Consider the following 22,481-nt stretch of genomic DNA (forward strand, 5'->3'; position numbering starts at 1 on the left):
TTTGTCAATTCACAAAATATGGTAAAACAGCATTAGATACCTGGGTCATGAATGAGTTTCTCTGGGGTTTCTTGACACTGGTTTCTAATGAAGAAAACATTTAAATGAGAAGCTTATTTAAATGTCCATGGTGAACTGAACAGACCATAGAGAAGCAGAATTCTGAAACACAAGTAGTCCATCTGAGATCTTCATCGTATTTTTTATAAAATCCTTGGTTTAGTTTTTAAAAATCACTTCTGAGCTATGATCAGAGCTTTGAAAGGTTATATTTTGGGTGGACTGCAAATCTCAGAAAACCTTGCCACTGTAGCCGTGTGGCCTGGAACATTCTGAAAGTTGGAGTCTAAAAACTAACTTTACAAAATTCTTCAAATCGAACAAATAATTTGACATCTTCCTGGATGTTTTAAGATTTTTGCTGGAAGGCTTTCTCTTGGTTTTACCACAATCACCAGCACATTTGGTAAGGACACAAAAGAGAGTCTTCTTGGCTGCTCAAAGTAGAAGGTTTGATTGACACAATCTCTCCTTTACTTTCACTGGCAGGCAAATATTTTTATTTTAGGCCTATAACATATGTGAAAAAATGAGTTTTAATGAGCTTACATTTTTATCTTTTTTTACTATGTTTTAATCATGTTTTTTTATTGTAATCTTGTGTTTATAAGTGAATTGTCATTAACTTTTATGGGAATAACATTTTAACTGGTTTTAAAAATGTTTTAAGCAACTTCAGATAAATTGAATAAATAAATGAAACAAATTGTTTCTTCCCTAACAGTATTCTAGGCAAAAAGAAAAATAAAGCAAAAGAGATAAAAATAAAATAAAAGGGAGCATGAGAAAGACCTAAATATGTCCAAACGATAGAATGGAGATGAATAGTAAAAAGGGAGGAGTGCTCTCTCCTTTTTGGTTTTATCTCCATTCACCACACATTTTAACTCCACACACTTCCTGGTATGCAACGAAAAGAGGTTCCCAATCCTTTGGTACATGTCATGGGTGCTGTAGTTCATCTCTAGGTTTTATTCCAAACTTTTATACAAACTCTTCAGAGTACTGAATCTGGGTATTATTATTTTTTTGGGGGGGGGGGGAGTTGATTTAGCACCTTGACTAGCTCCCTTAACATCATAAATAAGACTCTGAATGGAGCCACTGTACCACTGCCATGGAAGCCTGTTCTCACTCTTACTTCCTTTACAAATATAAGACATCATTACACAGGAGCCTCCAGTGGCACAATGGGTTAAGCCCTTGTGCTGGCAGGATTGCTGACCAATAGGTCAGCGGTTTGAATCCAGGGAGAGCTGGTTGAGCTCCCTCTGCCAACTCCCATGTGGGGGCATGAGATAAGCCTCCCACAAGGATGGTAAAACATCAAACATTCCCTGGGCAATGTCCTTGCAGATGGCCAATTCTCTCACACCAGAAGTGACTTGCAGTTTCTCAAGTCATTCCTGTCATGAAAAAAAAATATCATTACACAAAGCGGGCAAACCAGCCTTAAAGCCTATTTTGCTTCTGTGCTGACTTGCCAGTACTTAAGGAATGTTGGAATGTAATTTTCCTCTTCTTCCCCTTTCCCCTCACTATTCCCCAAGCAATAAGGCATATGAAATTTAACCTTTTTTTTTTTTACTAAACTTAGCTAGAATTGCAAAATTGTTGTTTAAAAACATTATTAAAACATTTATGGAGTGCAAAGTTACCAAGCTAAGTGAAAGTATGGTTGCAGGACCCTGGAGTGGTGAATTGGCACAGTTGCAAGAATCTGGAGAGGTATGATAGCAAGGGTGATCATTGCAGCATATTGCTCCTATCAATTATCACGTGATTGCTGTGGAATAACAGCTTCATGGAATAAACTCAATACTCTCCTGTTGACAGTTTCATTTACTAGGTGAAAGCATGCTTCTTCCAACATACTTCCACCTGATCCATGCCAGCTGAGAAAACAAAGTGCTGCTTCTTTTTTGTCTCCGGTGTTGTAGTTATCACACTGAAATTTGACTTCCATATTTTGTCTTCATTTAGGGCCCAATCAGTGAGCAGAATTTTGAAGCATATGTAAATACGCTCACAGACATGTACAGTAATCTGGAAAGGGACTATTCCCCGGACTGCAAAGCCCTGCTGGAAAGTATCAAACAGGCAGTGAAGGGTATCCATGTGTAGAATCCAGAAGCTGCTGGGAAATAGGAGTTACGTAGCAGCAGCGGACTCCTGATGGATCTGTGAAGAGTCCCTGGACTGCTTAGGAGTATTGATTGCTGTGCTGCTTTTCTAGTTACAACATTGCACTATTTTTTTTTCCAGCTGACATAAAAAGGACAGAAAACATAAGACTATTGTATTAACAGCAATGACTCAGATCACAGAATTTGTTTATTTCTGTACAAATCCTTTTTGTTGTCATCACTGTTGTTTTGCACTCTTTTAATTTTGTATAGTGAATGTAAAAAAGTGTGCGTAACTATTTTTTTACATTTCTAAGTTTATTTTCAATCCGAGTTTTGTGTGTGCGTATGTGTGCTTTTAAAAAAGTCTTTTAACTGCATTTCTGCAGCCTGCCATATTTTTACAAATATGTTTGTTAATTTATTTTCCAGTGGGATTTTAAATAGTTCAAAAGTTATAGTGTAAATTAAATAATTTGCTGGGTTTGTACAGAAGGAAAAGGGGTAGAACTATGAAAAAAACAAAATACCAGAACTGTGATACTAGTTTTATTTTCGCCACATCCTGCTTTTTTATAACAGCTTTTTTTTAATGAAATAAGAAATGGATTTGCAATAGCATGAGAAAGGTGCAAAGAACCAGGGATATAAAGGTGAATGGTGCCCTCTTCTGGAGGAACTTCATCTCATTGAGCACAGCATGTTGTAAGCGTTCAAGAATTTTTAAGCAATAAATGAAATATAGCAATCAGCAAAGCATAGGACTTGGCTTTGTGTGTCTTAGCCAGCACAAAATGATTCTTTGCAACTATTCAAGGGAAGGGTATATATATTTAAGGAATTCCCCCACCTCCCATTTCACATTCATTGAGGTAGAAAAAATTCATTTCTCTCCCCTTCAAAGTGGTAAGATTTGAAATGTCCTGTAGCTTTTCGGTAGAGAGCTGTGTAAGCACATTGGCCGACTGACCAATATTGAGGTGATTTCGTATTGGAAAAAAACACATCCCAGGATGATGGTTTTATGCCTACAATTCAGCCAAGATTTTCTTCCCTGAATGGACAGCAATTACATATAGCTTGGAGAAAGAAACAGAATTCTTTAATTCTGTTTTACAAGGAAGGGAACAATTCTCACTGCAGTGAAATGAGGCTGCCTATGTGCAATGCATAACGATGACACTGAAGCAATGCAGTGCACTGTTATATGCACTGTTATAAAATGTTCAACTACAGGTCCCACAATCCACTAGCCATGTGGGCTGGAAGTTTCCAAAATTGATTTTACCCTGGATATGTTTTTGAATACATTATACATCAATGTTTCAAAGTAAGTTGTATTAAGATAGATAGGACTTCACATTCAAGAAAATAGTCTCACACTAGCAGATCTATTTGAGATAGGAGGTGGGCTGATACCAAGCCAGAAGGTATATCAGTCCAGCTAGATCAGTATTGTCTAATGTCTATAGTGACCAGCAGTGATGTCTCAGAAACCTTTCCAAACCCTACTAGAAGAAACCAAGGATTGGAGCTCTGACTTTCTTCATATGAAAAAAAAACATATCTCACCACTGAGTTCAAATTCACTGTTTTTAGATGCCTTCCCCAAGCTGTCCACCTTCCAGATATGTGGGCTACAACTCCAATCATCCTATTGCCATGCCAGTTGTTATCCAGCCCATTGGGAGGGTATCAAAGTGAGAAAGTCTTGTGTATATAGGCCTGCATATGTTTTACTACTGAGGACAATCCCTCTCCTCATCAGTGTATATGTGTGCACAAAGCTTTCTCATATGCTGGAGTCAAAAGTGAAGCTTTGAAAGGCAGAAGGAAACTTGTGCTCCTATCAGAGTCATTTATGTCAGTTGATTAGATTGCAACTTAGTTCTTAACTGCAGTTGAAGATGGTCTTGGTTTTTACAGATTATCATTTGTTCAGACAACAACAAAGAAATGTTGCTGGACATCAACTGCTGTTGGCCAACATGGCCAATACTGACAGAATATAGGAGCATTGAAAATTGCCCAATATATTTTTGTCTGATTGGCAGAAGATCTTTCTCAGTCCTACTAAGAGAACACTGGTATTCCCTGAACTATATGTGTACTGCACCATTCTGGCAGTTTGATCCTACTTCAACTGCTATGCCTGCATCCTATGGAATTCTGACATTTATAATTTTGTGAAGTACTTTAAATTATCTAATCAAAAATGTGTTCTACTGAACTATAACATTAGAGCTCTTTCTAGTAAAGAATTCTCAGTACCACAACCACAAATCTCAAGATTCCATTGGAGAGAGCCATGATAATTAAAGTGGGATCAGAGAGCTATAACACTGTACCATGATCTCCCATCCAAGTACAAAGCAGGCTTAACTCTATTTAGCTTCTGAAATTCAAATCAAGTCTTATTAAGGTAGTATGATGAGAACTTCAGTCGGACACCATCTGGAGTTACATGAGTGTCCCAACTCTGTCTTGGGGAGAGATCTCTTATGTGCTGCATTTCTTAGGCACCCACTCAGAAATGCAGAGACACGTGTCCCAAGTAAACCATTTTCAACAATATTCAGTAGCTAACAGTAGCAGTCCAATATCTATTTCAAGGAGTATAAGTAACACAACGTTTTCCTTCGCCACCAAATTTTTGCATTGTTTCAAAGGAAGGTATAAACAGCTCAACTGCCTGGCTTTGATGGCTTTCTTTGGTTTTTTTTCTTTTGATTGTTTGTTTTTGGTATGCACACATGTCTCTTGTGCATAGGTGCCTCAGTGTAAAATGTATACATGGATCTAGCGTGCATTTTAATTTTTCTGTGCTACAATTAAAGTGTTTATTTTTCTTTGCCTACTTGAGATCTCAGTTTGGATGTGACAGTTTACAGTCATCACTCATACAATGATATTATAGTGTTCTTATCCAAGAGTGCTTCTCCAAGGTCATTCAACTTTCATACACTGTGGTTGCTGTTCCGCATTAGGTGAGGCTTGCTGTTCATGTGGGGATTTGATTTGGCCCCCAGACTTTAGTTTAGACAGGAGAAGTGTATGTTCTTAGAAGCGGTGTTTATTTTTAAAAGAAAACAATTTGCAGAAACTGCAGTATGTGCTAATATAAAATAGAACACCAAATTGCTATTAAATTATTGTACTTGGGTTTTTTTTAAAGAAAAGACATTTGCTATACCTGTTGAATGCATACAAAATGAATTCATTTGTGACAGAGATTAAAGTTTTAGTTTACTAAATATTTTAAGAAATATGTTATATATTTAATTTAATTTAATTTAAACAATCTCTTACAGACCTATTTATTACTATGATTTACCTATGGCTTAAGTTAATTTATCTGTGTTTGGATTGTTTGCTCAGGATGAACCTTCATATTTATTTGCCTTCTTTGTACTTGATGTTTTGTAATGTGCACTGTGATTTCTCCTCCCATTTCCTTTCTGTTCCTGTATTAATTTACATTGATGAGCTATCCTGTAAATTAGACCTTTTGTAAAGCGCAATGATGTATGCATTTTTTCTTTCATTTTTTAATTTCGGAATAGTTTGTATACTGTTTCTTCATACAATTAATATTTCTTACATCAATGCAACAAAACTGTGTTCTGTGCTGTACATTTGGTGTATGGTAGGAAATAAAATTGATACTGAAGCAAGTTTCACAGTTTCTGTGGTGTTGTCACTTGTCATGTTGTCAATTGCTAACACTTATGAATTTTTGCTGAGCCATATATGTTTGCTTTGTATAGTTCATGTGTCACTTCCCTAAAGGGTAAACTCAAACACAGCCTTCCAGATGTACTTTATAACAACTTTAATAAAACGCAGCAAGGATAATCATGGTTGTAGTCTAACATATGTAAATAATATTGGGCTGGAGAAATCTCATCTAGCATGACATCCAGCTTTGACTTTCCCATTGGCTTCTGATTGGATACTCAAGAAAGTTAAGTATGAGCTAAACTGTCCTTTAGTCTGATTTAGCACATGATTTTTTTCTGAATTGAGATACATTGATCAGATTAACAGGGTCCTTCATCGCAAATGCTCTTTCCCAAGGGTACTGTATTATTGCCATATTTAGAACAGTAAATTTACTCATTCATACATCTCATCTGTGTCACAGCCATATGTTAACTTGGTTTTTGGTCACTGTTCTTTCTATAAGGAACTTGCAATAAATAGTTTTAAATTCAAAATATGGTATGGTGAGCACATGTGAAATCCACATATATCATTGGGGAACAAATAAACTTGTAGCTGCCCCCTCCTCCCCTAGCCTTCTTTTTGGCATTTCATTAAAGAAAGCTTCTAAATACTTTCAAATGAAACTGTTCGAAGTTTCAGGGAAATACTGTGTTGAAGAACAATATGAGAGCCTAAAACAAAACAAATTATTATAGCATGTCCATAGAACTAAAAGAAAATATGTTTTGATTTTTGCTATATTCCACCAAAATATAGTGAGTACCAGGAGTAAACTTTAAGCAGGAATAGCCTTTAACCTTTAGGATGGCTAAGCATTGCAGAATCAATCTTTAGGTTCAAGTGATTTATTAAAGCAAAAAGAAATACATTCTTGATAGAAAAGTCTTGGAGCTAACTAACTTACTAAATCTCATCTTCTAAAGGTGGTAGAAGGCAAAAAAAAATCAATGCAGTAACATTTTGTCTAATAAAATGCATCCTTACAGGGAGAAAGAAAAACAGAAGAACTAACATGGTGAAGACCACATGGCCTTCCCAGAGCAATTTAAGCTTAAATGAAAGTTCCCTCACATGTTTTCATTACTACGTCATCAATGTGTTTGTGTGTGGGAGGGGCGGCACAGTGGCTAGCAGTAAAGACAAAGACAAAGTCCTTTAGGAACCATGCACAGGAATGTGGGGGAAAGGAATCCCTGAGCTTGGCCCTGACTTTAGTGTAGCTACTAATTGATGACTAGAAACTTGATGAAACAAAGACTTGTGCAGTCCAAGGATGAAACCCAACAGACAGGAATGGGGTGTGTGTGTGTGTGTGTGTGTTAAAACATTAATTGTGGATTGGATGAATTCTATTCCTCCATTATAATGAGACAAAAAGGTGATGGAGTAGAGTCTATGGCTTCACCTGAGGGAACGGCACAATAGATCAATCTGAAAGCTGGCAGTGTAGTCATGAGAGGACTGAATATGATCTATTTTAATTGTTAGGTAAATAAAATTGTCCTTTAGGAAACATGCACAGATGACCACCATAAGATTAGCTAGTGTTCTATTATTGACATATGCAAGTATATGCCCCAGGAGACTTATGGATCAAGATGGATTCCTGACAGCTTTTGGTGAGTTCTTGATTTTAGAGTGTTCTCAATATGATTTTGTCAAATCACTAACTGATCTCATTGAAAGGCCTATGCCATTGCAAGGGTAATGAAGAAACTGCATCTGTACAGTGTCATCCAATGGAGCTTTCTTGAGTGCTCAGGGTCCTTTTATGGAGCCCCCAGTGGTGCAATGGGTCAAATCCTTGTGCCAGCAGGACTGAATGTCGACAGGTCATAGGTTCAAATCCAGGGAGAGTGTAAATGAGCTCTCTCTGTCAGCTTCAGCTCCCCATGCAGGAACATGAGAGAAGCCTCCCACAAAGATGGTAAAACATCAAAACATCTGGGTGTCTCCTGGGCAACATCCTTGCAGATGGCCAATTCTCTCACACCAGAAGTGAGTTGAAGTTTCTCAAGTCGCTCCTGACATGAAGAAGGGGTCCTTTTATACTCTTACAGGAAGAAAACAAAGTCCATTTGACAACCTACTGTGAAGAACTGGCAAGACACTTTGCAGACAAAATCACTTGGATCAGCTCCAAGTTGTGCTGTAATTGAGACAGGTGCAATGGACACAATCTTGGCACCAGCTTGTTCTGTAATATTGGGTATGTTCCAATTTGTGCAACCCAAGTATCTGCAGGATTCTTGGAGAGACAGGATTCATTACAAGTGCATTGGATCCTTTCTTGTCCTGGCTCTTTTTCCCGACCTGGCAAGAGGAGAAATGTTTTGTGAGTAAAGTGAATCGTGAATGCCTCATTATAACAAGTGAAGTTTCCATTCTTCCTGAAAGAGGTTTTAGTGATGCCATTTTGTTAAAAACGGCCCTGCACTCCTACTATACTTGGAATTATAGGTGATTTGCAAATATTATTTCCTTGAAATTCTAGAACATATGGTAATTTTTACTTTCTTAGATTTCTAGATGAACTGGATTATTTAGATACATTACAATTTGGTTTCAAGCTCGTTTAAAGGATGGAGACAGCTTTGGCTGGTTTTGTAAATTATCTATAAAAGAAAATGGATGGCTTTCAGCACTATCAACCATTATATCCTTCTAGACACTATTCAGTGATGGGACTTGTGGACACTGTTCTGTAGCAATTCCAGTTCTTCTTGGAAGAACAAATTCATAAGATGATCCTGGAGACTCTTGTTTGATGCCCTGGTCATTGGCCTGTAGGATTATGCAGGACTCTGTTTTGTCTCCTGTAATGCTTAACATCTATAGGAAACCACTATGAGAAATCAGCTAGAATTTTGGGGTTCAGTCACTAATATGCTGGTGATACTAAAACCTACAGTCCCTTTCCACTGGATTTCAAGGAAATTGTTTTAGAACTTAATTAATGTATGTCGTCAGTAATGGACTGAATAAGGGCAAACAAATTGAAACTTAATCCAGACAGGGCAGACATGCTTCTGGTGAATTAAAAAGCAAATTAGGGAATAGACGCTTAACATGGAATGGAAGGGTTGCAACCCTCCTCCCCTCCCAATTTTCAATTTGGGTGTTCTCCTGGACTCAGGTTTGAGCCTGAAGACCCAAGTTTTATTTATTTATTTATGTACTATATTTATACCCTACCCTTCTCAAGCTCGAAGGGAACTTAAGGCGGCTTTACACATAGGCAACTATTTGATGCTTTAAAACCATGTATAATTAAAATCAACAAACATTCCAGTGGTCATTGCATATAATTCCATAGCCATCTATCGCTCACAATTGTTCTCTGAAGGATTGATCCCAAAGCCATGTTTTTACCCTCTCTTGGAAAGTCAGGAGGGACAGGGCTGATCTAATATTCCTAGGGAGGGAATTCCACAGCTGAGGGGCCACCATTGAAAAGGCCCTGTCTCTTGTCCCCTCCAGTCGCACCTGCAAAGGAGGCAGGACCCATGATCTTAAATTCCTAGATGATTCATAGGGCAAGATACATTCAGACAGGTAAGCTGGGCCAGAACCATTTAGGGCTTTATAAGCTAAAGCCAGCACTTTGAATTGTGCTCAGTAGCAGGTTGGCAGCAAATGACGCTAACGTGACAGGATGGCTGTATGCTCCCTGTACACTACTCTAGTGAACAATCTGTCTGCCTCCTTTTTGACCATTTGAAGCTCCCATACAGTCTTCAAACCACATAGAGTGAGTTTTAGTAGTCCACTCATGTTGTAACCAGAGCATGGACTACCATGGCCAAGCCTGACTTCCCAAGCTATGAGCACAGCTGGCACACAAGTCTTCACTGTGCAAATGTTCCCTGGCCACTGCCGAAACCTGGGGTTCTAGGCTCAGCAATGAGTCAAGGATAACTCCCAAGCTGCAAACCTCTGTCTTCAGGGGGAATGCAACCCCATCCAACATAGGCTATAATACTATACCCTGTTTGGCCTTATGACTGACCTGGAGTAACTCTGACTTGTCTGCATTCAATTTCAATTTGTTTGCCCTCATCCAGACTGTCACAGCTGCCAAGCATCAGTTCAGAACCTGAACAGCCTCCTTAGTAGGGTACAGGTTTTGACAGTTATTTGCACAGTTAAAACTAATGTACTAGCAGAAGCAATTTCTTGAAATGCCAGATCTGACTACAGTGACATATGTCTTGATTGCCTCTTATTTGGACTACCATAATACTATTTAGAAGGGGCCATGTTTGGAACCTGTTGTTCATGTACAACCACTGCATATATGATGAGCAAAAGGTGAACAGTACAATGTGAACATATATGGGTACCCTTCATAAACATGTGTTACACAACATATACATGAAGCTTGCATAGTACTAAAATAGTACAACTCAGCCAGTAGACATTTATGCTATATACTGTGATGGTGTAGGATTGCAACCACTATCTTCTTCACTCTCTCCCCTCCCACTGGCATTACTGGCATTAAACTTTATTGGTCAGTTTATCTGTACTCATTCAGAACCATTTGAGAAAAGGTTGCTTGCTGTAGGTCAGAGTGCAGGCTTAGTGTGTACTTTGTCCTACTCATACTGTGACAAATTTGCTTTCCAAAGCTGAGAGCCTCTTCTTCCCATGGAGGCTTTCAAAACATTTTGGAAACCTGGGAAAATTACTATCAATGTGTCCCCCAGGAGGAGAACTCGCAAGAAATGACTGAAGGGGGGAAAGTTGCCATGTTTCTCCCAAATCCTGGGATTCACTGCTTCTAATATTCAACGAAATCTTTGACAAGTCTATGCTACCAAGGTTTTTTTTTTAAAAAAAAACATATTTTATTATGTTATAAACACAAATCAATAAGTCAAATTCCAAGTGTTACATGTATAAATCCTGAGTAATTCAACAAATATTAAAGACATTATGCTAATTTACACTGGTGTAGATTATATTTTTCCCACCCTCCCTCTCTCTCTCTCTCTCCTCAACCACAGTATATTTCTACTAATCTTGCAGATCCAGCCACTGGTAGTCTTTGTATTTTTTCTTTGATGTGATCGTTGGCTCCTCCATTTTTCACCTAGTTGAAGTAGACATTCCATCTAGGCCTGGGTAACAACGCAAAAATTTGTTTCTAAAATTGATTTGTAATTGGGGTGTTTTTTTGTTTCGATATTTAAAATAATTACAAAATTTTCCCAAAAAAAAGTTCGGTATTTACGAAATTTCGTAAATATTTACAAAACATTTTGTAAAGATGGCGCCTTTTTTTTTCAATATTTTTTAAATATTTTTTAAATTTAATTATTAATTTAGTAGAATAGGGAGGAGAAATTATTATTGAGGGAAGGCAGGCACTCACTCTGGCGGGCCCTCTCGCTCGCCGCTCGCTCGCCGCTTGCCCTCTCGCTCGCCCTCTCGCCCTCTCGCTAGGATGGGTTCCTTCCAGGAGGGGCTCTTTTTCCCAGGCTGCCAAACTACAACTCCCAGGATGCTACAGGATTGAGCCAATGAAAGAAAGAGAAGGAGACCTCTCGCTCGCCCTCTCACTCGCCCTCTCGCTCACCGCTCGCCCTCGCCCTCTCGCTCGCCGCTCGCCCTCGCCCTCTCGCTCGCCGCTCGCCCTCTCGCTCGCCGCTCGCCCTCTCGCTCGCCCTCTCACTTGCTCAGCCGGCGCCGAGAGAGGAGAGCTCCCAGCAAGCCAGGCGGCCATCTTACGTATTTCCGAAATGGACGGAAATACAAAATTTTTGGCGCCTGCCGTTTCGATATTTAAAAACACTTCCAGGTTTAAAAATAAGTTTTGTAATCGTTTCGTAATTCAAAAATTAACGGATTTTTTAACGAATTACAAATTAACGAAACGAATTGACCAGCCCTAATTCCATCTATTTGTAATGACTTTTTCTTTGTCCATTCTTGTTGCTTGTTTAGTCATAATTCCTGTAATATCTAATAGCACTTGATCATACATATAATCATTCCAATTACTTAACGTCCATTTTGATTTGTCTTTCCATCCTCTAGGATCACTGCATGTGCTGCTCTTATTGTTACCTTAAATAACTCCTGGCAATTAGTTTTCATACTCTGATGATCCAACACTCCCCATGGTAGCAAATCATCATTAATTTGAATGTTTATCTGGAATATCTCTTGAATTTTTCCTTGTATTATTTGCCAGAATTTTTAAATTTCAGAACACTCCCACCACATATGTGAATAAGTACCTTTTTCTTAATTACAATGCCAACACTTCGAATTCTTTCCTTTTACCATATAAGCCAATTGTTCAGGAGTTCTATACCATCTTAATATCATCTTTTTTCTCATTCATTATATTTTTCTGTTTTTATTTTATTCATGTTTCTAATTATTTCCTCTATTTTTTGTGTCTGTAATGATTTAACTGCATTCCATTTGTTACGTATTGCTGTAATCATAAACTCTTTATCTTCTACCATTAAATTATATATTTTTGCCACTGTTCCTTTACTTGTTTTTTCTCTTGCATTTAACAATTCATCTACCTTTAGTTCTTCAGTGGGCTGTGCACCTTTTTTTTTTTTAACTTTTTCCCATATCCCTCTTAATTTTAACCAATTCTCTTTTTTCCCCTTTTCCAAATACTCTGGCCAAATAATTATCTCTCCATCTTGTTTCCACATATCTTTTACCCTCCTTAGTCCCTTTTTCTTCTAAGTTATTTGCTAACCTTTCGCGGGGTCCCAAACTCTTAATTGGAGTCTTCCCTGATATTTTATATGCCGATGGTTTTTGCCATTTTTGCCAACAGTCGTATGCTACTTTTCTCGGTCCTGTTAGATTTTCCTTTATTTTGTTAATATCTCTGATGTATAACTTGTATTTTCTCCATCCTACATTTATTTCATTCTCTACTTTTATCGATTTATCTTCTCCATTTAAACTTATTTCTAGTAGTGCTCTTAATTGGAAAGCCTCATAATAATATTGTAGATTTGGAAACCCCCATCTAAGAATTCATCCTTGGAGTATATTGAATCTTTTTCATTATTCTGTTTCTCTTTTTCCCATATATCCATTCTCTCAGAGTGTTATCCAATTCTTTTAATTGTTTACATTCTATTTTTATTGATAAAGTTTGGAAAAGATAAAGTAATTTGGTGCTACCAAGTTACAATATTCCTAGGTTCTGAACTGACCTGGAAAATACTTTTTTTGAAATTAGAAGCACCCTTTAGATTATGTCTGATCATCTCACGTGACTTCTTTTTTTTTCAATTATAACCTAAAAGAATGGAGGACCCTGCTATAGGGAAAGATAATACACATTACTTTTATATTCTTGCAAGTTACTTTTCACATTATGATAATAGCACAAATGTGTTCTTAAATCATTTCACACCTTAGGTCCAAGTGTCCTTTCACATTACACATATATTGTGCATTTCTTCTATTTTAATTACTATGGTTCCATCATGATATTCTAGGATTTGCTGTTTAAGCAGGAGTATATAAAATTGTACTCTGGAGAATTATGGAGGGGCTACCCATGTACATATTGCCCTTAGCTGGATCAAAGTAATGCAAACTAAAGGTAGGTGAGCCAGCTGAATTGGAGCAACATATTGTAGACTTGCCTAAATCATTCAGATGTAGTTAAGGAGAGCAATATTTCATAATCCCTATAATAGTTGCTGTTTCACTCATAACCAGCTGTGTGTAGTGGAGAACAGAGGCAAAAATTGTCTTCGTAATGATGATCACAGCATGCGGTTATAGAGAAAGCAGAACTGCAGAGGCATGCAAGCAGCATATGTTTTCTCCTCTATTACTGCCAGAGTCATTATGCATCAAATGGGGTCCTTGACATAATAGCCAAGCATCTGAGCAAAGAAAACATTTATGTCCACATAAAAAGTAAAGAAACATAAAGAACTTCCAAGTTTACCAGCTTCATACATTTAATAAAATATTATGGCTCAAGAGAATTACAGAGCAGAAAGTTAACTTTGATTCACAAATCTATCCATAAATCTATCTCTGTGTTTTCTCTGGCTTTTCCCCATGCAACCAACTGTTCTTTTTGTAATATTCTGAGTTGCCTTTGGGCTGATATGGGCAGGATACAAATGCTGTAAATAAATAAAATCAAATAAATATGATTCAGGAAAACAGTGGTCACGTGTCACAGACAAAATTATTGTTGTTGTTACTGCTTTTATGCCTCTCCTCATGAATCAAGATGGGGAATAAAACATATTAAAATACAGCCTATACAGTCAGTTAAACACATGTAACCCAATTAAAATATCAGTTAAAAATATAAACCAATACACATTAAAATAAACAGTACACAATTTAAAAATCATAATTTTAAAATCATCTGGATCAATTTACCAGAAGAGACAGGTCATTATTGCTGTTTTAAATTTAGACAGTATATTCTGCTATCAAAGCTCTTCTAGCAGGTCATTCCATAATCTAGGGGTGGATGAAGAAAAGGTCCTCAAGGTACTGTTACTAGCCTAGTCCTTTGGATCCAAACCATGTAGAGATTTAAAGGTAATACCCAACAGTTTGTACTTTGCCCGGTCCTTTCATAAACTGTTACAGCATTATGATTCCACTTTAATTGTCATGACTGTATCCCATAGAATCCTGGGATTTGCAGTTTAGGGGGAAATACTAAATGTCTTTGTCTGAAAATACTAGATCCTCCCTAAACTCCAATTCCTAGAATTCCATAGAGTAGAACCATGGCAATTTCCATCATTTCTGGCCAGTGGCCATGATGGCTAAATATGCTGTTAGTTGTAGTCTAATAATTCTAAAGAAGGTGACTCATGGAGTCATATACACTCCTCCCCCCCCCCCCCCGGCTCAACGGGATTTGGTTTCTCTGCTAATGTACAAAATTGAACTTGCATTAATTGAAATGAGAACTGTTTTCAAACCAGAGCACAACAAGTTATGGTTAAAAGGTAATTTGTTAACATAATCACTTTAATGCCCCAAAAATCGCTAGCTACAATTATAATCATGTATTTTGAAAAGCAATCCTATATATATATATATATATATATATATATATATATATATGATAATTCTCCAAGCCTTTAGCCCATGGCCCAGAAAGCATCTCATTATTGCCCTGCTCTTAACAGTGGAGCACATCAGCACTTGAATCCTATGATTATTCATCTATCTTTTAGTGAGACCACACTTGCATAACCATAACAGTAAGGTCACTCTTACTGACAATTGAATATTATTTATTTATTATTTATATGAGAGAAGCCTCCTCGCAGGATTGCAAGACATCCGGGCGTCCCCTGGGCAGTCTTCCTAGACGGCTGATTCTCTCAATCCAGAAGTAACCAGAGACTGACAATTGAATGAAAGTATTCATCAAATGACAATTGCAACAAATTTTAGTTATAGCTGAGATGTATCTCAATGCACTAGTGCCCTCTTGTGGAATTCAAACAGCATAGTCCTTCTATAAAATGGTTGACAATGCAGTCCTGAAAATTAAGAAACTAGATAGCTATGTTGTCCTGTTTTCATCAGCATTGTGAATGCGAAAGTGCATCTTCTTTTGTGCAATAGCGCTGATCTGGCTATCCATGGTTCCACAATAATACTTCTGCATACCCTCATAACTCCACCTTCCTGCACCTCCACTACTACTATTCCTACTACTACTGAAGTTCTTTTTTAAAAAATAAGCTCTGGAATAGGGAGGAGGGTGAGAGTCCCACGCTTTGACACCATCTCACAGAAGAGTAATTACCCCCTCACACTAAGTAGGTGATAGGAAGTTTGGCAGCTATTCATGGATTTTCCCTTCAATAGTGGGCACAGGTTAATCATGGCAAGGAGGCTGACTGGTAAGAGGAAGCACATCACATTATGCAACCTACCTGTGTGAACATATCTCCTTGCATGATCCTACTAGAACTTTAAGATTGCTTGGGGAGACTCTGCTCTTGCTCCTACCCTCTTCGCAAGCGAGACTGGTGAGGACAAGAGACAGAACCTTCTCAGTGGTGGCCCCTCACCTGTGGAACTCCCTCCCCAGTGACATTAAGCAGGCCTCATTCCTTCTAGTTTTTAGAAAACGTTTTAATGCAAACATTCAAAGAATAAGTGACTACAGGCTTCAACACAATTTGAATATGGATTATGAACAAGGATTTTGGACAAATGGAACTATGCACTTTATATGTTTTCATGTGTTTATTGTTTTAATGCATTTATTGACTAATTATGAACAAGTTTAATGTAGGGACATGTTATTGTTTTTAACTGTTGATTTTACTAGTATTGAATTGTCCTGGAGTTGTAAGCCATCTTGAGTCCTGAGGGGGAGAAAGGCAGGATATAAATGAAGTAAATAAATAATAAATAAATAAATAAATAAATAAATAGGGGCTGGAACCCTCAACACTGGTTTGCTTCCCTCATGTGATAAAGCCTATAGGCATTAGAAACTAAAACAACTCTGAGATAGCCTCACTGAATGTGGTCTTCCAAAGAGTGGAAAGACTCCCTCTAGGTTTCTCAGAATTTCCCTATGGATTGTGGGGAATAAAATTTGCTTATATGTTCTTGGCCTCGGCATTGGGAGAGAGCCTGGATTGGGAGAGACCTTGGATTGCATGAAAGATGGCAGGGCAAAGACCAGCCCTTTCAGTACTCAAATGCTGAGCACTCTGAAAAAGACATTCAGAAGACTGAAGAGCTTGCATTCAGTTTGCAGTTCACTTCTCTAACTGTGTCAATTCACATATGTTCATATCTATGCAGTCTTATTATAAATAATAGAGAAGGATGGTTTGTTCTACTATACTAACTCTTCAAAACTGAAACGAGCTGGAACCCATAAACTTTAAAGCCCTCCCAGATGCACTTTTCTGCTGCTCTGTGTACAATTAACATGACAATACCTTTTCTCAGGCATAGCAAAGATGATCAGGAAACATGGCCATAAACTGTCTTGTGTGACATCTTTAATCATTCATGGATTCCTGCTCTCTTCCATAGTTAATGAGCCTGTCTGCATTTGCCCTTGTTCCTGCTCTTTCTCTTGTTCCGTCAGTTTGCTGAGGTTTTGTGTATCTAATCCATCTGTCACTCAATTACTGCTGTAGAACACCTGTTATGATTTCTAGAGTTTCATTCAGGTTATTGGAAACTTATTCACAAATTCACAACTTTGTCATTCTTTATATTGAATACATTTTGTCAAATTCTTTTGGGAACACACAATAATTAACAGAAGACAAGACAATTTTCCAATTAAACAGCTCCACTTCCTTCTTTTTTCCTAAACAACTATTAGGAGATTAGCAGATCTCTTTTATGGCTGATAGGTTGTCAAACATCTATTGCTCATCAAAGGTCATTTTCATTTTGGAGAAAAGTGATTAGCCAGTGCCTCAGAGTTCTGTCCTGGCCCCAGTGGCATTTAACATCTTGGAATAGAAGTCAAATTTATCAAATTTGCTAATGACCCTGGATTAGGTAAGATGGTGAATACCCCAGAAGACAAAATCAGAATTCAGGATTTATTTATTTTTTGTCGTGTCAGGAGTGACTTCAGAAACTGCAAGTCGCTTCTGGTGTGAGAGAATTGGCCATCTTCAAGGACGTTGCCCAGGGGGCGCCTGGATGTTTTTGATGTTTTATCATCCTTGTGGGAGGCTTCTTTCATGTCTCTGCATGAGGAGCTGGAGCTAATAGACGGAGCTCATCCGTGTTCTCCTCAGATTCGAACCTATGACTTGTCACTCTTCAGTCCTGCCGGTACAGGGGTTTTACCCACTGCACCACCAGGAGCTCCACAGAATTCACGATGACCTTGACATATTAAAAAGTTGGGGCAAAACTTTTAAAAAATGTATTTAAATAGGAATAAAAAGAAGGTATTACATTTTGACAGGAAAAACTAAATGCACATATGAAGGACACATGACACCTGCCTTGAAAGCAGTCCATGTTATAATAACCAAAAACTAAACATGAATCAACATTGTAATCAGCAACCAAAAAAAGGCAATGCAATTCTGCATCACAAGGGGCTAGTGTCCAGGTCAAGTTGTGCCACTTTTTTTCTGCTTTGATCATATATTCCTTGAAATATTGCAACCAATTGGGATGCCATAGTTCAAAACGATATTGACGAGCTGGAATGTGCAAGATGATCAAAGGTCTGGAAAACAAACCTTGAGAAACAAGTAGGAGAACAGGATACGTTTAGTGTGGTAAAGAGAAAAATGAGAGGTGATGAAGTAGTCATTTTTAAATATAATGCAGTAATGATGCACTCTAATAATGTATTGTTGAAGGCTTTCATGGCCGGAATCACTGGATTGTTGTAGGTTTTTCAGGCTGTATGGCCATATTTAGAAGCATTCTCTCCTGACATTTCACCTGTATCTGTGGCAGGCATCCTCAGTGATTGTGAGGTCCTCCCAACCTCTGCCACAGATGCAGACAAAACATTAGGAAAGACTGCTTCTATAACATGGCCATACAACCCAAAAAACCTACAACAACCCACTGTAATAATGTCGTGCTGTAATAGTGTCATTACAATTTAATGAACATGAATAAAGCAGTTTTGAACAAGACAGCCTAAATAACTGATTATTGTGATAAGTACTTTTCTTTTTCACAAGAAAAAAACATACAAATCAAGATGATCTGTTTATCTTCCTGTGCTACCTATACAAATAACAGATGTGGAGAAAGATGGGTGTGCCATAATGACAGCATACCGTAACAACATCCTTATAGCTATATAATGCTTTGTAGCTAATAGCTATAAAATGTTGAAGTATAAGGTGGGACAAAAGGAGTGGTGATGACGGCATTAGTGCAGATAAAAAACTGAACAAACTACCCGTATGCTATTATAGCACAAACATGGCAAGAATGTAATACACAGTATCAACAATCAACTATCCGTATATGTACAGCTGAAGTTATTTTCTAATGCTATAAGCTGGCATGACAGTGCAGTGTGATGAGGATCTTAGTTGGCAGAGGGAAACAAGAAATTGTCTTTTTGATTGTTCATGAGGCAAGAAAAAGGGTATCTTTGTTGAAGGCAAATAGACATGGAGAGATGGAGAAAAGACTGAATCCTAGAGAAGAGGAAGAGCTGCCAAAGTCATTTTCATATTTAGTCAAAGTTAGAAATAAAAATAATCTTCTCATGCAACTAACTACTAATGGTAACAAATATCCTGGACCTTAGATGTTTATGGTTAGGTGACATCCTGGATACCTTTATCCAGCCTATGACTAGGTTTGTGAGGCAGGTGCTTCAGCCCTTTTCTCTCTTTTTATTCCCTCTCTCCTTCCTGCATGGCACACTGGAGAATTTATAATCTCATTCCTGGAAGCATATCAGAGTTTTATCAATTCATACCAACTGGTCATCCCCATTGGGCCATTGGAGATTCTGAAGAATGTTGAATCCCCGCATCAGTTTCTTGTTGGCCCTAAGGACTGGGACTGCCTCACAGAAAGCTTCTTGATGAGGAACAGAACAGGATTCAACATGTTATCCAGACCCTCTTGCAGCAGGCCTTCTCCAATGATTTGTTGGAAGCATCTGTTGCCACAATGAATGACTTGTTGAAGTCAGAAGCCATCATAACTGAGTCTGACATAAGGGCCTGCTTCAGTGTCTTGAATGCTTCTTGACTTCACCAGCTTCTCCTTTTGCTTGCATAAGAATGATAGTCGCTTGATCCATCCCATGGTTAAGGTAAATCAGTAGATCAGTGCTTCCTGGCCTTGTCTATCAGGCCAGCATTTTTGATGTTCTGGAATTTGATCTCAAGGTGGTTCAAATGGTCTTCTCAGGAGTCTGAAAAGATTGTAATATCATGCAAATAGGCCACAGTCGATTCTAGGAAGCTCGTGAATCAGATTCAGGAGCTTGAGTCTTTACTTAGCAAGGACCATTAGCTGCCATGGAGGCTGCCAGTCTTTAGGTAAAGTCTCCCAGTATAATAGGCCCAAAATTACAAAAGATACAAACACAAATATATATAACTTTATGGTGAGATGAAGGGAGTACTTCAAGCTTTTGACTAGAGAAAAAAATATAATCACAGAAACTAAATGAGAGAAAGTATACAGCAAAAGTTTAGTATTTTCACATTTGGAAGAAAAAAAGTTGGCTCTGCTTTTAATATACGACATGGTATCAGACATTGCTATATACACGTATCAACAAATGTAAATCTAAATACTCAAGCCCAACATTTTACATGGCATTTGGTTTGATAAACCTTACAAGATGTAGGCAGTTGAACACACATTTCACCAGATGCAATTGCCAAGCAGTAATGAAGCTTAACACAGACCCGAAACAAACACTGTCTAGCCTCATTAAATTCTGTTAAAGGAAGTGAAGCTGAAATATTGAAGAAACCTGTAAGAATTCTAACAAGCCTAATGAGGATGTCACTTAACAAGCAGGGCAATGGATGGGTAGTTGGATGGATGAAGAAAAACACTCAGGAAAGTGTCCAAGCTTTACAAAGAAAATCTGATGTTGTGTCTGACATCAGTGATTTAGTAGAGGGAAAAAAAAAACATCTCGAGCCACAAATCTTACTTTAAAATATCTGTTTGCAGACATTCCCCCACCTCCAACCAGTATTACTTCTTTGATTGTCTTTTTCCCTGTTTCATTTCTCTTTGAACGATTCCAGGCAGTAAACATTATACTGCATACTATCACAAGAACATGTACAGAAATAACTTTAGCTGAGATCATTAAAGTCCATAGACAATACTTCCTATGGTTGTCACGCAGAATAATCTTTGATAGGAGATGGTAGTTGTATCATTAGTCTCTTTCCAAAGGAAATAAAGTATATCAATTTTGTTTGTTGATGTGGGATGTGCATGCATATCATATTGCACTGCACTGCATTACAAGTTTTGAATGCATCCATATAGGCTGTTATAGCCTTCTGCTAAAAATAACGCAATGATTCTATTATTTTTACTACCTTCCTATTAAGCTGAGTTGTCTGTCACACTTTGATGCTTCTTTGCAAGGTTTAATGCTAGACAAATGTTCTTTCAGGCAAGATACTCATTAGGGTATATTTTATATGTAGGAAGTAATCCCTCGTTCTAACCTTTGGAGCCTTTTTATTCCCCCCCCCCCCCCCCCCCGCTCCACCCTGCCAGATTTAATGTGACTATTATTCAGTATGAGATGCCATGGGTGATATCTGACCACATCAGATGTTTGAACTGAAAATAGAGTTTGAGGTAGAGGCTTGCACAGGTTGCAAGACAAGAGCTAAGATAAGAAATGCACAACGTGAGCATTTCCTTAGACACAAAATAAGGGGAGAACACATACATTTGTTGATTTATTTTTCTTCCTTTTAAAATTACATAACATATTACTGTTATTTCACAGAAGAGGTTTGAGCTGCTTCTATGATTGAATCTAGATTTCCCATGAGCCATGGAAACCCCCAAAGATCCTGGTCTATTTCAAGACTTTTCGTTCAGCTATGAAATATATGATCCATGTTGGTTAAAATCAAATCATTTATTTTGGTCATAGACCAGCACAGGAAATAGAAGTCACAATTTCATACAAACTTGGTACCTTTATTACATTAAAAATATAAATATAAATACTGAAGCACAATACAAGTGAGGGAGCGGAAGGGGGAACAGGGTAAAAACATACAATGCACAGGTCCATCAGCAAATGATAGATTCAGGGAAAATGATTACTGGACACACAGTTAACTTTTGGGACTAGTAATCCCCTGACGGATTTTGCATGCTGCTGCACAGAACTTTGCAACATCAGTGTTGGTTGTCTCTAGCATTAAGCAAAATGTCACAGATAGCAGGCATTGGGTGCTTGAGAATCCTGGAGCTCTAACTCTAACAATACCTTCTGGCAAGGAAACTAGTCCAATGTGGGCTAGGCAAAACTACGGTGAGGTGGATCTGTAATTGGTTAAATGGACGAACCCAGAGGGTGCTCACCAATGCTTCCTCTTCATCCTGGAAAGAAGTGACGAGCGGAGTGCCGCAAGGTTCCATCCTGGGCCTGATCCTGTTCAACATCTTTATTAATGACTTAGATGAAGGGTTAGAAGATAGGATCATCAAGTTTGCAGACGACACCAAATTGGGAGGGATAGCCAATAGTCCAGAGGACAGGAGCAGAATTCAAAACGATCTTGACAGATTAGAGAGATGGGCCAAAATTAACAAAATGAAGTTCAACAGTGACAAATGCAAGATACTCCACTTTGGCAGGAAAAACGAAATGCAAAGATATCGAATGGGGGACAATGCCTGGCTCGAGAGCAGTACGTGTGAAAAAGATCTTGGAGTCCTCGTGGACAACAAGTTAAACATGAGCCAACAATGTGATGTGGCGGCAAAAAAAGCCAATGGGATTTTGGCCTGCATCAATAGGAGCATAGTGTCTAGATCTAGGGAAGTAATGCTACCCCTCTATTCTGCTTTGGTTAGACCACACCTGGAATATTGTGTCCAATT

General features: G+C 38.1%; 1 protein-coding gene across 3 annotated transcripts in view; it reads left to right on the plus strand.

The window, feature by feature from the left end:
• ST18 (ST18 C2H2C-type zinc finger transcription factor) overlaps positions 1 to 5,871 on the plus strand; it is a 166,824-nt gene extending 160,953 nt beyond the window's left edge. For all 3 annotated transcript variants that reach the window (XM_067467428.1, XM_067467427.1, XM_060775297.2), the window contains one exon: positions 2,044 to 5,871. In XM_067467428.1, coding sequence (XP_067323529.1) covers positions 2,044 to 2,184 — 141 coding nt within the window. In that variant the 3' untranslated portion in view covers positions 2,185 to 5,871. The remainder of the gene's footprint in view (positions 1 to 2,043) is intronic.
• Positions 5,872 to 22,481: the final 16,610 nt, after the last annotated feature.

This window comes from Anolis sagrei, chromosome 4, assembly GCF_037176765.1.
Source record: "Anolis sagrei isolate rAnoSag1 chromosome 4, rAnoSag1.mat, whole genome shotgun sequence".
Classification (NCBI taxonomy): Eukaryota; Metazoa; Chordata; class Lepidosauria; order Squamata; family Dactyloidae; genus Anolis; species Anolis sagrei.